The sequence below is a fragment of the Ptychodera flava genome, unplaced genomic scaffold (genome assembly GCF_041260155.1).
Source record: "Ptychodera flava strain L36383 unplaced genomic scaffold, AS_Pfla_20210202 Scaffold_28__1_contigs__length_4768798_pilon, whole genome shotgun sequence".
Taxonomy (NCBI): Eukaryota; Metazoa; Hemichordata; class Enteropneusta; family Ptychoderidae; genus Ptychodera; species Ptychodera flava.
In genome coordinates, this window is record NW_027248350.1 from 1611669 (window position 1) to 1624083 (window position 12415).

Below are 12415 nucleotides of genomic sequence, written 5' to 3' on the forward strand. Positions count from 1 at the left end.
TTCTCACTCACATCCATGGCAAGAAAGAAAAGTGATTTCAGATCCCAAATTATTTGTGATGGCCAGGCAGCTCGGAACAAATAAATTGGTCCTCGGAATCGCCGCTTTTAGTTTAGCAGATTTGATTTTTTTTCAGAAACATGACGTATTTTCACCCACTTGGTATGGTCTGTTATAGCATCTTTAGTCCAAAAAATCAATTTTACAGCATATATGTTTTTAACAGCCTTCAAATGTACAGTATTATGTTAAAATACACAATATGGAATATGTTGTGTTTCATTAATTTTAACCATCTTGACCTGATGTTGAAATAGGACTTGGCAGGAAAAGGGATACTGTACGATAGACCTGATCATGATTATTGATAATAGACACCTTCTAAAGGTTTTATTTCTTATATACTAAATGCCATATTACATATATTAGAAATCTAGCCATAATTCTAAAAACCCGCAGCCCGCAGCCCGCAACCCGCAACCCGCAGCCCGCAACCCGCAGCCCGCACTTTAGCAGATACCGATTCAGAGTGGGGAACACCTTTGTAGTACCCAGACTGGCCAAGTAAATATTGGTGTAGGCCTAAAAGGGTAAATTGACCTGGTTAACTTTGTGTAATTGACAGGATAGTGTATTAGTTTTCTTGCTAAGGGGCCGGTTCAGAGCCCTCTACGGAGCCTCACACAGTGGCTACATGATGACCCGCCATTTGCAATGCCATTTCATGTCTATAGTTGAGATAGCCTTTAGACAACGTTTTTGGTTTTGTAGTACCTAGACTAGGCAGTAAATATTGGTTTTTCTTTTTTTATGGTATGTGGGCATGTCTTATCAGTTTAGCAGGGTCTGAAGAGCCAAAGGTGTTTGACAGGACAATGGAATCGCTCAAGTAATCGGTCGAAGTTCAGGTCGCAGGTCGACCGTTTTGCCTCTCACCTGTTCATTTATTTACAGTAGATGTTTTGTACCATTGATCACGTCGAAACTAGGGGTTCATGAATAAGTTGGGAGGGGGTCGTCGTTGACAAAAGAATAAAAAAGGCAAAAATTGATCGATTAGCATGTAACCTGACGCAGATAAGTGTACCTGTGGACAACCTCCCGACCATAACTCTACCAAGAGCTCTCCTTCAAACCTGATTGGTGGCGCCAATGTACCTTATAGAACTTTGTAAGAGGCTACATACTCGTACAAGACAGTTATTGCAAGACATACTTGCTACTTTGTTACGCCAAAATGTATATTTACTTCGCAGACCATGCGGTATTCAGTAGTCATTAGTGATAACAAAGAAATATGAAAATAATAATTAATAATAATAATAATAATAATAATAATTATTATTATTATTATTATTATTATTATTATTATTATTATTATTATTATTATAAAGAAATATGAAGAATATGAAAATTATTGTTTTGTTGTTGTTATCATCATTATTATCATCATCATCACTATATAACACCATTGGTAATATTGATTTCCTACCAAATTTCGCCAGCTTAGCATTAGTAGATAGAGTACTTTTCGCTAGGCTGGCGAACTTTGGTAAGAATTCAACCTTGCCAATGGTGCTATATAGTGATGATGATGATAATAATGATGATAACAACCACAATAACAATAATTTTCGTATTTTCCATATTTATTTATAACAACAATAATAATGATATTTTTCATATTTCTTTATTATCATTAAAGACTGCAGAATACCCTATGCGCAGACACACGCGCGCGCACATACACATATATGTGCGTGTTGAGCTCGTGTCCATCCGTCTATATATCCATCTGTCTGCGTGTCTGTCTGTCTGAGCTGTCTGTGTCTGCCTGTGTGCGAGCTGTCTGTCTGCTTGTCTGTATATGCTATTCAATACTGCTGAGCAATATTTAATGGACGCTTGAGACATCTTTTTCTAAAAACAGCAATCTTTATCCAGTATTTCTAGGTCTTCGGCCAGAGTTTTACTCACAATCATTTGCACAGTTATAAACCTTAACATGGCTATACTCAAGATTTACCACTTAAAATTTACACCTCATTGTTTTCTTTTTTCCATAGCATAAAACGCACAAATTGCTATTTACGTTCAGAAGAGTCACATCGAATAAAGTGCCATTCGAAAGCAAGGTTTCATAAACCTTAGCAGTTGATGGTACATCCTTGTCAAGACAATAGAAATGGACACGTACAATCGTAAGAAGGTGAGTATTTTAAATACTATTGTTATTTTATAACAGGCCTCAGATATTCCACAACTCCAGGTTTACCAGTGATGTAGTCAGGTATTATTTCTTTAGACACCCTTGTAGCTAAGCCCTGATCGATGTATTCCTCGATCGTCTGAGGCACTGCATATTTTTCATTTTGATATTCGCTCTGCATCACGCCAATGATGGTGAAACCGTCTGTGATAATAAAGATTTATAAACATGTAAGTCCACTTGATGACAACGTAAGCTTAAATCTGGGAGTAATCGTTTTGTGAAAGAAAAATTAAGCATAATTTTCATAAAGGAGAGCTAAGTAGAACGACAGTCGCATGGACAGCGGTTACAGTTCAAGAGATCAAAGGGAGACCGTCACTATGAAGTTCAAAAATACGACAAACAGTACTTAATTGAGAGAAAATAGAAACGAAATGAATGCTGGAATGTCTGATGAACATCAATGGTATCAGCGCCGCAATGCACTCCTCAGCTCCTCTTACATGTAAATCAAGTGGCCAAATGTTATAGCCAATTTACCGAATGGGGTCAAGTTAACCATAACTCTTAAATAGAGAGCGACATTATCCCTTTAAATTATGTAATGGCGTGCATTTGTGCTGGCAAGATTTACATTCAGCATTGGTCAATTGCCATCATTTTATTGGTATTTTTGTGATAAAGCACTGGGGAAGGATGAGTAAGACTCGGCGATATTTGGTTATAAAGTAATTGTACAGGCCAATTCAGGCAACTTCAGAGGTATTATTGTTTTTGAATTTTCAAAACGATAGTCCATTATTAGGTATTTAGAATAATTCAGCGAGAAACGTTTTGGTTTTGATTATATCAAGTATTCAATAGTTCTTCTTGTTTCTGTTCTTACCTTTCTTTGTCAGTCGTAGCCATTCCTTCAGATTCTTTATATCCAGAAACATGCCGCCACCTACCAGCATAACAACGTCATAGGAACCTGACAAATGCAACAGAAATAGCTTTATTTCTGGGTGAATTGTCGTCACCACAACAAATATTACTCATCAAATTTTAACACCACCTACAAATAGAATGGTACACCCCGATCATATATATGGATCATCGCTTTATGTGAAACATATATTACGAATTAACACTATTCCATTCTTACAAATATGACAATGTGTGTTGTTGGTGGTTATCAGCTTGCCTGTCGGAAGACCTGATAGGTCGATGATGATGAATAACCGATTAGATCCACAGTTTTTTCCTTAAAGTATAAGTAGGAGAAATATTTTTGTTGAAAACTAGCTGAAAAATGAGTGACAATTCTGGAAAGCTTTTAATCCTCAAAGTTCTTGTCCGCGAGATTCGGTCGTATAGATGACTCGTCATATTGACTCTTTCAAGATCACCGTTGCTCATAGTGGATCGAAGACTGGACGCGTTGCTGAGAATAATGTGGATGTTAACAAACAACTATTTTAACACTGGCTATATCAGTGGCACTAATGAATCGTCAGGTCTTTTCACATTGGCGCAATCATGGAAACCTCAGCGATCAAATGTATGATCTTGAAGATGCCGAGTCTTGCAGTCAACGTGGTGTCGAGTTATGTATGATCACGCATTACGTAAACTAAAATAAGATCCTGTGCATATGGGAGTCAATGATCAGACTTACACGACTGGAAACTCATCTGTTTTTCGGGATCAATGATCTCATTGACTATCTTTCGGTAAACATTCTTCGCCATCGCGATTTTGATACACTCGTCTGAGATGTCAATACCATCAATATTGCGATACCCAACCTTGTAGAGCTGAGGAGAAATCGAGAAATTGAACTACATAAGTTTGTTTTGTTAATATGAGAATTTCAGCATCACTCTGTTATAGTCTTATCTCGCCGGTCTGGGGAGCGTACTCACTGCTGAGAGGTACTTTGAGATCTTTGACAGAGTAGAGACTCACAGAGTTGTTGGATATCAATGATGGTGGTTTATTACTGAAGTGTAAAGTTTACACATCAGATGCCCAGCTATCTCCCACTGACTATAGTGGGTGATTATCCCTTTTTTTAAAAGAAATTGTAGCATCATAATTAGATTAAATTAGTTAAGCCTCCAATCGCTAATCGACTAGTATTTCTGATTGGTTCAAATAATTAAAATATTCTTCCCTTCAAGAAATACATTACTAAACTTTCTCTGATAGGACATTGATCATATAAAATTTTACATAATCTGCATAAGTGACATCATCGTTATACAACATTTCCCTTACGTAATCGTCCCAGGGTCCTGTCTGGACTTTAGATATTGATGGTAAGAATTCACTTTACTGCCTTGACAATAGATGTCACTAGTACAAGTTTCTACCTGAATCCTTGATACTTAGGTATCAATGACGCAAATACATTGAATGTCCCTGACAACGGAGTTTTAACCAAGATGAAGGAAAATTCGTAATGATCATTAACCCTTACACAGACTTGGAAAGTTCAGCCGTCTCGTTCATTGACCTTTGTACAGATTCCGAAATTACAAAAACAATATCAATAAGCCAGAGAAAATTTAGTCTGTAACACTCCCCTCATTTCAAGGAATGCGTCCCGCATTCGAGTATACAAAAACAATTTAACATACAAGTAAATATTATTAGATAAAGTGAATAAATGCAATAAAAAAATACATAATCGACAAAGTGTTTTGTTAACATACAACATAATTCAAAAATAATAAAACCGATAAAATACATGTCAAGGCTAAAATATAGATGGTATACATACATATAGAATAAGACTGAATATATATCATGAAAGTAATAAAGTAACTTAAGAGACTGAAGTTATTTCCCTATTCTTTCTTAATGGAGTGGTCGAGGAAATAATTCAATCGAGGCATTCGGTTCAAGACTTTCATCCATTTCGAAAGGGAAAAAAACCAACTATTGAAACTGATATAATATTTCCAAGGTTGAACTTAATTTAACTAACAATAGGCGAGCCTATGTCTGACCTGAGTCAACAGTACACACCTTGAAGTCAACACCTGATTGTAAACAGTCGAGGTATTGCTTATTTTAGATCTGAATCCAAACAACAAGAAGTGTTATGTAACTCGCAGGGTCAAGGAATTGGGTCACTCCATTCATACACTCAAACATACTGGAGCGCTCCATTTACACGAACAAACACACAACGATTAACGCGAAGTCAACTTATTTTCACTCATTCACCTGACCACAGTTCCGAGGCCACCCAAGGTAAAGTTAACTTGTCTAACATACCTGGCTATTACGGGTTTGTCTGCTATTTTTACAGGATGTCTCTTAAGAAGTTCCGACAAAGTATCTTTCAGGTTCTCAGCATATTCCCATGTATTTTCTTTATGGAACAACCCTTTCACTTTACCAAATACATGTCATTTTACCATTTCGATACCGGCTTATCAAACGTTATCAACTACAGTCACAAAAATAAAATCGTTATTGGAGGCAGATTGGGTTTTAATCGCCGATTTCTCAATTCATAGTTTCAGAGAATGACAGCTTAAACTATTCCCGTCCTTTTAACCTCGTGCTCCTCCCTTCTTGCGGGGGCGAAAAGTTCTCAATTTCTCTCTTCCCTCTTTTTGGAAAGCTATTTACTGAACGCAAAATAGCAAATTCAATACAAAATAATTTCTCGAGGTAAGTATTCATTAAACCATCAAATAATTACAACTCATAATACTCATCGTTTTCTGTATAAACAAGACTCAAATCAATAATGTCTCAGCTGCTACACGTCGATGCTTCAACAAGTGCATCCTCAAAATAAAAAATAACACATATAAAATATTCTCTTACATGAAGTTTCTCCATAACTTCGTACACAAAGAGTCACTTTTACTCGTCGTGACTGTATAAAATTCCCTTTAAATCTCTTAAACTCGGCTTCTAAATAAACTCAAAAATACCAAGACATTATTCTTTTTTCAAGTACCGTTTACACAGGCAATGCATCAATTACAGAAACACGTTTCGCATCTGAATTCAATAAACATTAAACATATGAATGATAAAGTAATTGGCGAATTACAACCAAAGAAATCCAAGTTAATTCAGCAGGTAGGATTACACTACACACAAACATTCATGCTGCTAAGCCGGCCTCATAACTTATATACAGTTGAATCCTTCAACGCATGACTTAATATCGAAATTTCTCATGCTTCAAAAGTCAAAAACGTTTGTCAAGTTGCTATACGATAGAAAGCGCTCTTTGATAACGAAAAGCAAAGATAATCTATCATGAATGCAAATCATACAAATTACAATCGGCTAAACGCCGGAAATGATATCTCTTACCTTATAAGTCATTACACACTATTTGACTGTTCCACCAAGAACAGATCGAAGGCATTTCAATAATTAAACCACAACCGAAAAATACAATATACATCATGAGTCTTCGTGGGAATCGTTTGCTTAGAGTTCATCGAAAGTTAGTCAGTTATATCATGCATAGAGTCCTTGATTGATGCTTCGAACGTCGATACGTTACTCACGGATGTCTTCACTGAAGAGGCCGATGATGTGCGCGTCCGATCGGTCTTCGCCGTCCGGTTCATGCTGATTAGTTATCCCATTTCGTGGCCACATCATCGGTGTTCTTAGTTGTTCTTAGTCGTTCCTCGAAGTTGGCATTTTTCGAACGTCGTCTCCTCCCTTAAGTTATTTGTAGAGTTTTCAGTGTCTGTCATGTTTCTCGTAGTCGATTTCCAAGCACCATTTTGTCGTTATCGGCTCATGGGTCGTCGTCATTGTAGTCGGCTGCCGGTTTTTGGTCGGCCATCGTCAGGTAATGTCCATAATGAGTTGTCATATACTGATGTGAGCTTGCTTGTTACCCGTCGGATATCTCCACCAAGTGTTATAGTCTTATCTCGCCGGTCTGGGGAGCGTACTCACTGCTGAGAGGTACTTCGAGATCTTTGACAGAGTAGAGACTCACAGAGTTGTTGGATATCAATGATGGTGGTTTATTACTGAAGTGTAAAGTTTACACATCAGATGCCCAGCTATCTCCGACTGACTATAGTGGGTGATTATCCCTTTTTTAAAAGAAATTGTAGCATCCTAATTAGATTAAATTAGTTAAGCCTCCAATCGCTAATCGACTAGTATTTCTTGATTGGTTCAAATAATTAAAATATTCTTCCCTTCAAGAAATACATTACTAAACTTTCTCTGATAGGACATTGATCATATAAAATTTTACATAATCTGCATAAGTGACATCATCGTTATACAACATTTCCCTTATGTAATCGTCCCAGGGTCCTGTCTGGACTTTAGATATTGATGGTAAGAATTCACTTTACTGCCTTGACAATAGATGTCACTAGTACAAGTTTCTACCTGATCCTTGATACTTAGGTATCAATGACGCAAATACATGAATGTCCCTGACAACGAGTTTTAACCAAGATGAAGGAAAATTCGTAATGATCATTAACCCTTACACAGACTTGGAAAGTTCAGCCGTCTCGTTCATTGACCTTTGTACAGATTCCGAAATTACAAAAACAATATCAATAAGCCAGAGAAAATTTAGTCTGTAACAACTCTTTATGATCTCTCTCTCTCTCTCTCTCTCTCTCTCTCTCTCGTGTGTGCAAATTTGGCAGATTCAGAATATTATATTATATATATATATATATAATATATATATATATATATATATATATATATATATATATATATATATATATATATATATAATATGTGGAAAATTTTGAGAACTCGGCCTCGCTTTTATGTCTTTGTCACAGTGTGTGTGGTGTCAGTCTGTGTCCGCTTATCATATCCCAATACACACATCTAAGTCACAAATTTTCTCTCGAACTCCGCAAGTGTCTCAATCCGCATTATCACAGGTTAGTCATATTCATAATTAGCAGCATGCGCAGTATTATCATTAATAATACAGAGATTCTTAATCGGCGGTGGAAACAGGATTGACAATATCTTTTTTTTCTCAACTTTCTTCACCTCCTCCAGTGACAACATTTTGCGAATGATGAATTTCGTATACACTTGTCGACTTCATAAGAAGTCAGGTATTGGAAACGACGCAACGTTCTACGTCGTCGATCTTACCTCTTGCCCGACAAGTCCTGTGCAGCAACCTATGTCCAAAATATCGGCGTCTTTGTCGGTCACTATCTTCGCCAGAGCTTCAGCAACTTTCCTCGGCGCATTGTAATTCATCTTTCCGACGTCCTAATAAGAATATATATATTTTGAAAGAAGAGACACTTCAGAAAACAGCAATCAGGGGATTCATTTTAATTTTATCTGCTTTTTAGCATAATTGTTTCTTGTGCAAGTAATAAAATTGCAATACTTTCCTACACATAAAAGTAAAATAAGTCAAAAACAAAACAAAACAAAACAAAACAAATCACGAATACAGAAGGCATGACGTTCGTACATTTGTGCGCAGATCCATCACTTGTGGTCGTCTCCTTCATTCTTCAAGAGTACAGTGCGACAACTCTGTGTTGTTCTGCTATAACCGCATCAGTCTAAGAAATCGAGTACACTTTTCGATCCATGGCAAGTACACCCATAGTAGTGATAACGAGCTGTCTAAGCAGGGTTCTTGAATGGTACAGCATCGAGTAGCATGATGATATCTAGGGATTCTACTGTTTAAGTGGCTCATCTTTCAGCAGTGTTTCATATGCCTATAGGGCTTAACGCTTTGAGCGATGTATTCTCCCGCCAAAAGTTTAGTGCAAAATTTTACCATTTTTTTATTAATTTTCCTGTATTTTTTTTGATAATTTTGGACCAAATGGACATCACATTTCATTTCCTACAGTTTTTTCACAAACCTTTGGCAAAATTTAAGAAAAATTGACTTGGGTCTATTTTATAAAGGGGAAAAAATAGACTTTGGCACTCAAAGGGTTAAAGCGGCCCAAAGAGACCTATACCTAAGTTTCTGAAGAACGTGCGATGATTTCCACTGCATGAGCTGTATCGATGCACTCCTAGTCATAGCCACTGGTTTGTGGTATGTCACAGCACACACTAGGTACGTTTGTTAATCTCACCTGTTCGTAATTCTTGCTCCAATCATCGTAGAGTTTCTTTAGTTCTTCGGGATCTGAAGTGTCCTCGAACTCTTCTTCATCATCGCACGCGATGTGAATCCCTTCCCCCTCTTTGTCTTGACACTCCTGCTGTTTATCCTCGTGTGTGCAATCGTTGCCATGTTGCCCTGTTCCCTGCTCTGCCATATTGCTTGCTGTCTACCTTTGTCGACTGTAAACAAGTAAAGCGTTGGGGAAATCAATGTGAGTTTCGAAAAAATATAACAAATAGGACTGGTCTACAACAACAACAATAGCCAACAGTTACAGCATGCTAGTATTACTTGTACTTCTACTATTATTATATCAACCTAAGTTCTGTTCTCTCCTACAGCTAGCCATAGCGTCTAACTTTACCAAGTCGAACATTCGCTCGATTATCAACGTTATGTAAATGTGGCTGTACCTCAAATATCTCACGTTTTCTAGGACTTGGTCTTTTTTGATTTCACGACGTTTTTGAACTCTCTATGATATACGCATTGCTCCCTAATATTTCACAGTTTTTCCCTTTTATTTTTCTCCCATTTATTTCGAAATCAGTTTTTCGTTTTCTGATATACATTTTCATTGTACAACTTTCTGTATAGCAATTATGGATATGCGATGTTTTGAAAACTATTGCATAGCTATTGTTGTTGTTGTTGTTGTTGTTGTTGTTGTTATTAGGCCCACTAGAAATCTTAACCTTATAAATTGATGCCGCACAACCTCAATAATGACTGCCGGGAAAGAGTTCGAAAAGTGAAATTAAGGTTGAAATTGAGGTAAAATATGTGTATTTCAATGCAAACAAAAAAGCATGGGAAAGTATACATCATTGATATCTATGGTTGAAAAATAGGTATTTCAATCTATCACTTTATTGCACACACCCAGGGAGTGCTGTAATGCACAAGTTATAAAGCTCATTCAACTTACAGTGTGCGACAAACACTGAGCTTAAAATCTACTGTTTACCAACCGCTCCAGAGTACTTGCCAATTCGAAGGTACACATATGTAAATCCCGACATGAGATTGACCCAGTAAGGTCATAGGATCGTCCTGACCTAGATACGTATATCACGACATGTGAGAGAAAATGTGTCCCGCCACTTGACGTCCACGTTGAGTTTGTGATTACATAGTGACATAGACAGAGCATACGATCCCCTAATCAAAATCCGTCGTCGCCTGGCGACATTCTCATTGCAAGGCTCGACTCTTATTTGCACGTACACTTTGTTCTGAGATGACCTATGTCTGGCTGCGGTGCTGTAGCTCGAAGTTTTGCCTTGGTATTTGGGTCGGACGGCAAAACCAGAAAAACAGATGAAGAAATTGATTAAGATGTCTTTACTCTCTGTGTTGAAATCTGCACCGACTTTGACATTGTAAATGCAAGATGGCGTAAGAGATTCAGGACGACTTAAAAGGGGAAATTTTTATGTAAACAGTAGATGAACGGGAGAGACATACCTCTGTGTAAAGTATACAGAGGCTTAATTGACAAGCTACCTCTCTTGATCAGCAGACCTACTGTGTTCCTGACATGGCGGAGTGCAACCACAAGACACAGTGAAAACTCGAGACAAACGTGTTGCTCTGCACATGTTTGGCATCACTGACTATCTCTTCAACATAATAGAACAGATGACGTGTTCACTCACCTCAATGCAAGGTCGCTTCAACGCATTCACGCTGCTGGGATAGGTCAGGAGATGAATGAATAATGAATCGGTTTACTTCCGGCTGCGAATCAACGAAGAAAGAGGTTAAAGGTCGCATTGACATATATTGCCTTGCAATATAATTTAAAAATATCATTTTTTGCATAATTTTAATCAAATATATCCGTTTATTATTACATATACATGTACATAATGCTAAAGCGCCGACAAAAATGGCAATGTAAGCGATGTAAGGATGTAAGGATGCGCTGTTCTCAACAAGGAAAGCTGTTCCTTTAAAGTAGAAAGTAATAAACCCTTTTCCAGACAATTTCAAAGTGTATGTATATGCTTTTGATTATCTATGAGCCAAAATATAGAATGGAAGAAAACAATAACGATAACCTTAAATCCCCTCAAATTTGGGCGATATCCGTGTGAATACGCAGTGAATAACTGCTGAATTTGCACAAGAATACATACAAAATATCGTGCCTGGTGTACCTACTACTGAGTACTGTAAACGTGCGCACGCATGCATGCATTCATGTATGTATGTATGTATGTATGTATGTATGTATGTATGTATGTATGTATGTATGTATGTATGTATGTATGTATGTATGTATGTATGTATGTATGTATGTATGGGTGTATGCATGTATGTATGTACATTTATCTATCTATGTATCTATCTATCTATCTATCTATCTATCTATCTATCTATCTGTGTACATGTATGTATGTACATTTATCTATCTATCTATCTATCTATCTATCTATCTATCTATCTATCTATCTATCTATCTAAGTGCGATATTTGTTTTGAAATATTCAAGGACTGTTTTTGATATCTTTCTGTAAAACCAGCAATCTTTGCTTACTATTTCTAGACCTACGGCCGATATTTTTCTCATAATAATTTTCAAAATTTATAAACTTTCACATGTAAGTACTTGAGATTAATCACTTAAAATCTACCTTCATTGTTGTCTCATTTCCATAGTATAAATCGCATAGGTTGCTATGTAGGTCACGGGGGAAACTGATAAAGTCTGCGGCGTTACGTCGAAAAATATGCCGTTCGAAAGAATAAAACTTCGGTGTTGATGGTCAACCTTGCCAAGACAATACACAATTATATAATCCTTAAAAGGTGAGTATTTTGAGATACTATTGTCCTGTGATAACTGGCCTCATGCAGCACTCTAGGTTTACCAGTGATGAAGTCAGGTACTATTTCTTTAGACACCCTGGAAGCTAAGCCCTGATCGATGTTTTCCTCAATCGTATGCCATGAGCCACTGCATATTTTTTATTTTCATATTAACTCTGCATCACACCAATGATGTCAAGATGGTCTGTGATAACCAAGATTTTAAACATGTAAGGGACTGGTCAGTTTCTTCGGCCCGGGGGGGATTCATT

At 37.1% G+C, this 12415-nt stretch overlaps 1 protein-coding gene across 2 annotated transcripts; it reads right to left on the reverse strand.

The window, feature by feature from the left end:
- Positions 1-1915: 1915 nt before the first annotated feature.
- LOC139127026 (uncharacterized) lies at positions 1916-11059 on the reverse strand. Of its 2 annotated transcripts, none has more exons than XM_070692954.1 (6): positions 10988-11059; positions 9298-9508; positions 8336-8458; positions 3873-4011; positions 3099-3185; positions 1916-2413 (listed from the first exon to the last, which is right to left on the reverse strand). In XM_070692954.1, the coding sequence occupies exons 2-6, from the start codon at positions 9481-9483 to the stop codon at positions 2232-2234; spliced, it is 717 nt and encodes a 238-aa protein (XP_070549055.1). In that variant the 5' UTR covers positions 9484-9508; positions 10988-11059; the 3' UTR covers positions 1916-2231. The 2 variants fall into 2 exon arrangements, with proteins under 2 accessions (XP_070549055.1, XP_070549054.1); XM_070692953.1 differs by lacking the exon at positions 10988-11059 and adding an exon at positions 10797-10956.
- Between the last annotated feature and the right edge of the window lie 1356 nt (positions 11060-12415).

What these genes read in the sequence shown, in the direction of transcription:
- LOC139127026 (XM_070692954.1), bottom strand. Translation starts at nt 9,483, where the DNA reads ATGGCAGAGCAGGGAACAGGGCAACATGGCAACGATTGCACACACGAG. An exon ending in GGAGCAAGAATTACGAACAG is followed by an intron (nt 8,459 to 9,297) that starts GTGAGATTAACA and finishes TATTCTTATTAG; the next exon opens with GACGTCGGAAAGATGAATTA. An exon ending in CAGGACTTGTCGGGCAAGAG is followed by an intron (nt 4,012 to 8,335) that starts GTAAGATCGACG and finishes ATTTCTCCTCAG; the next exon opens with CTCTACAAGGTTGGGTATCG.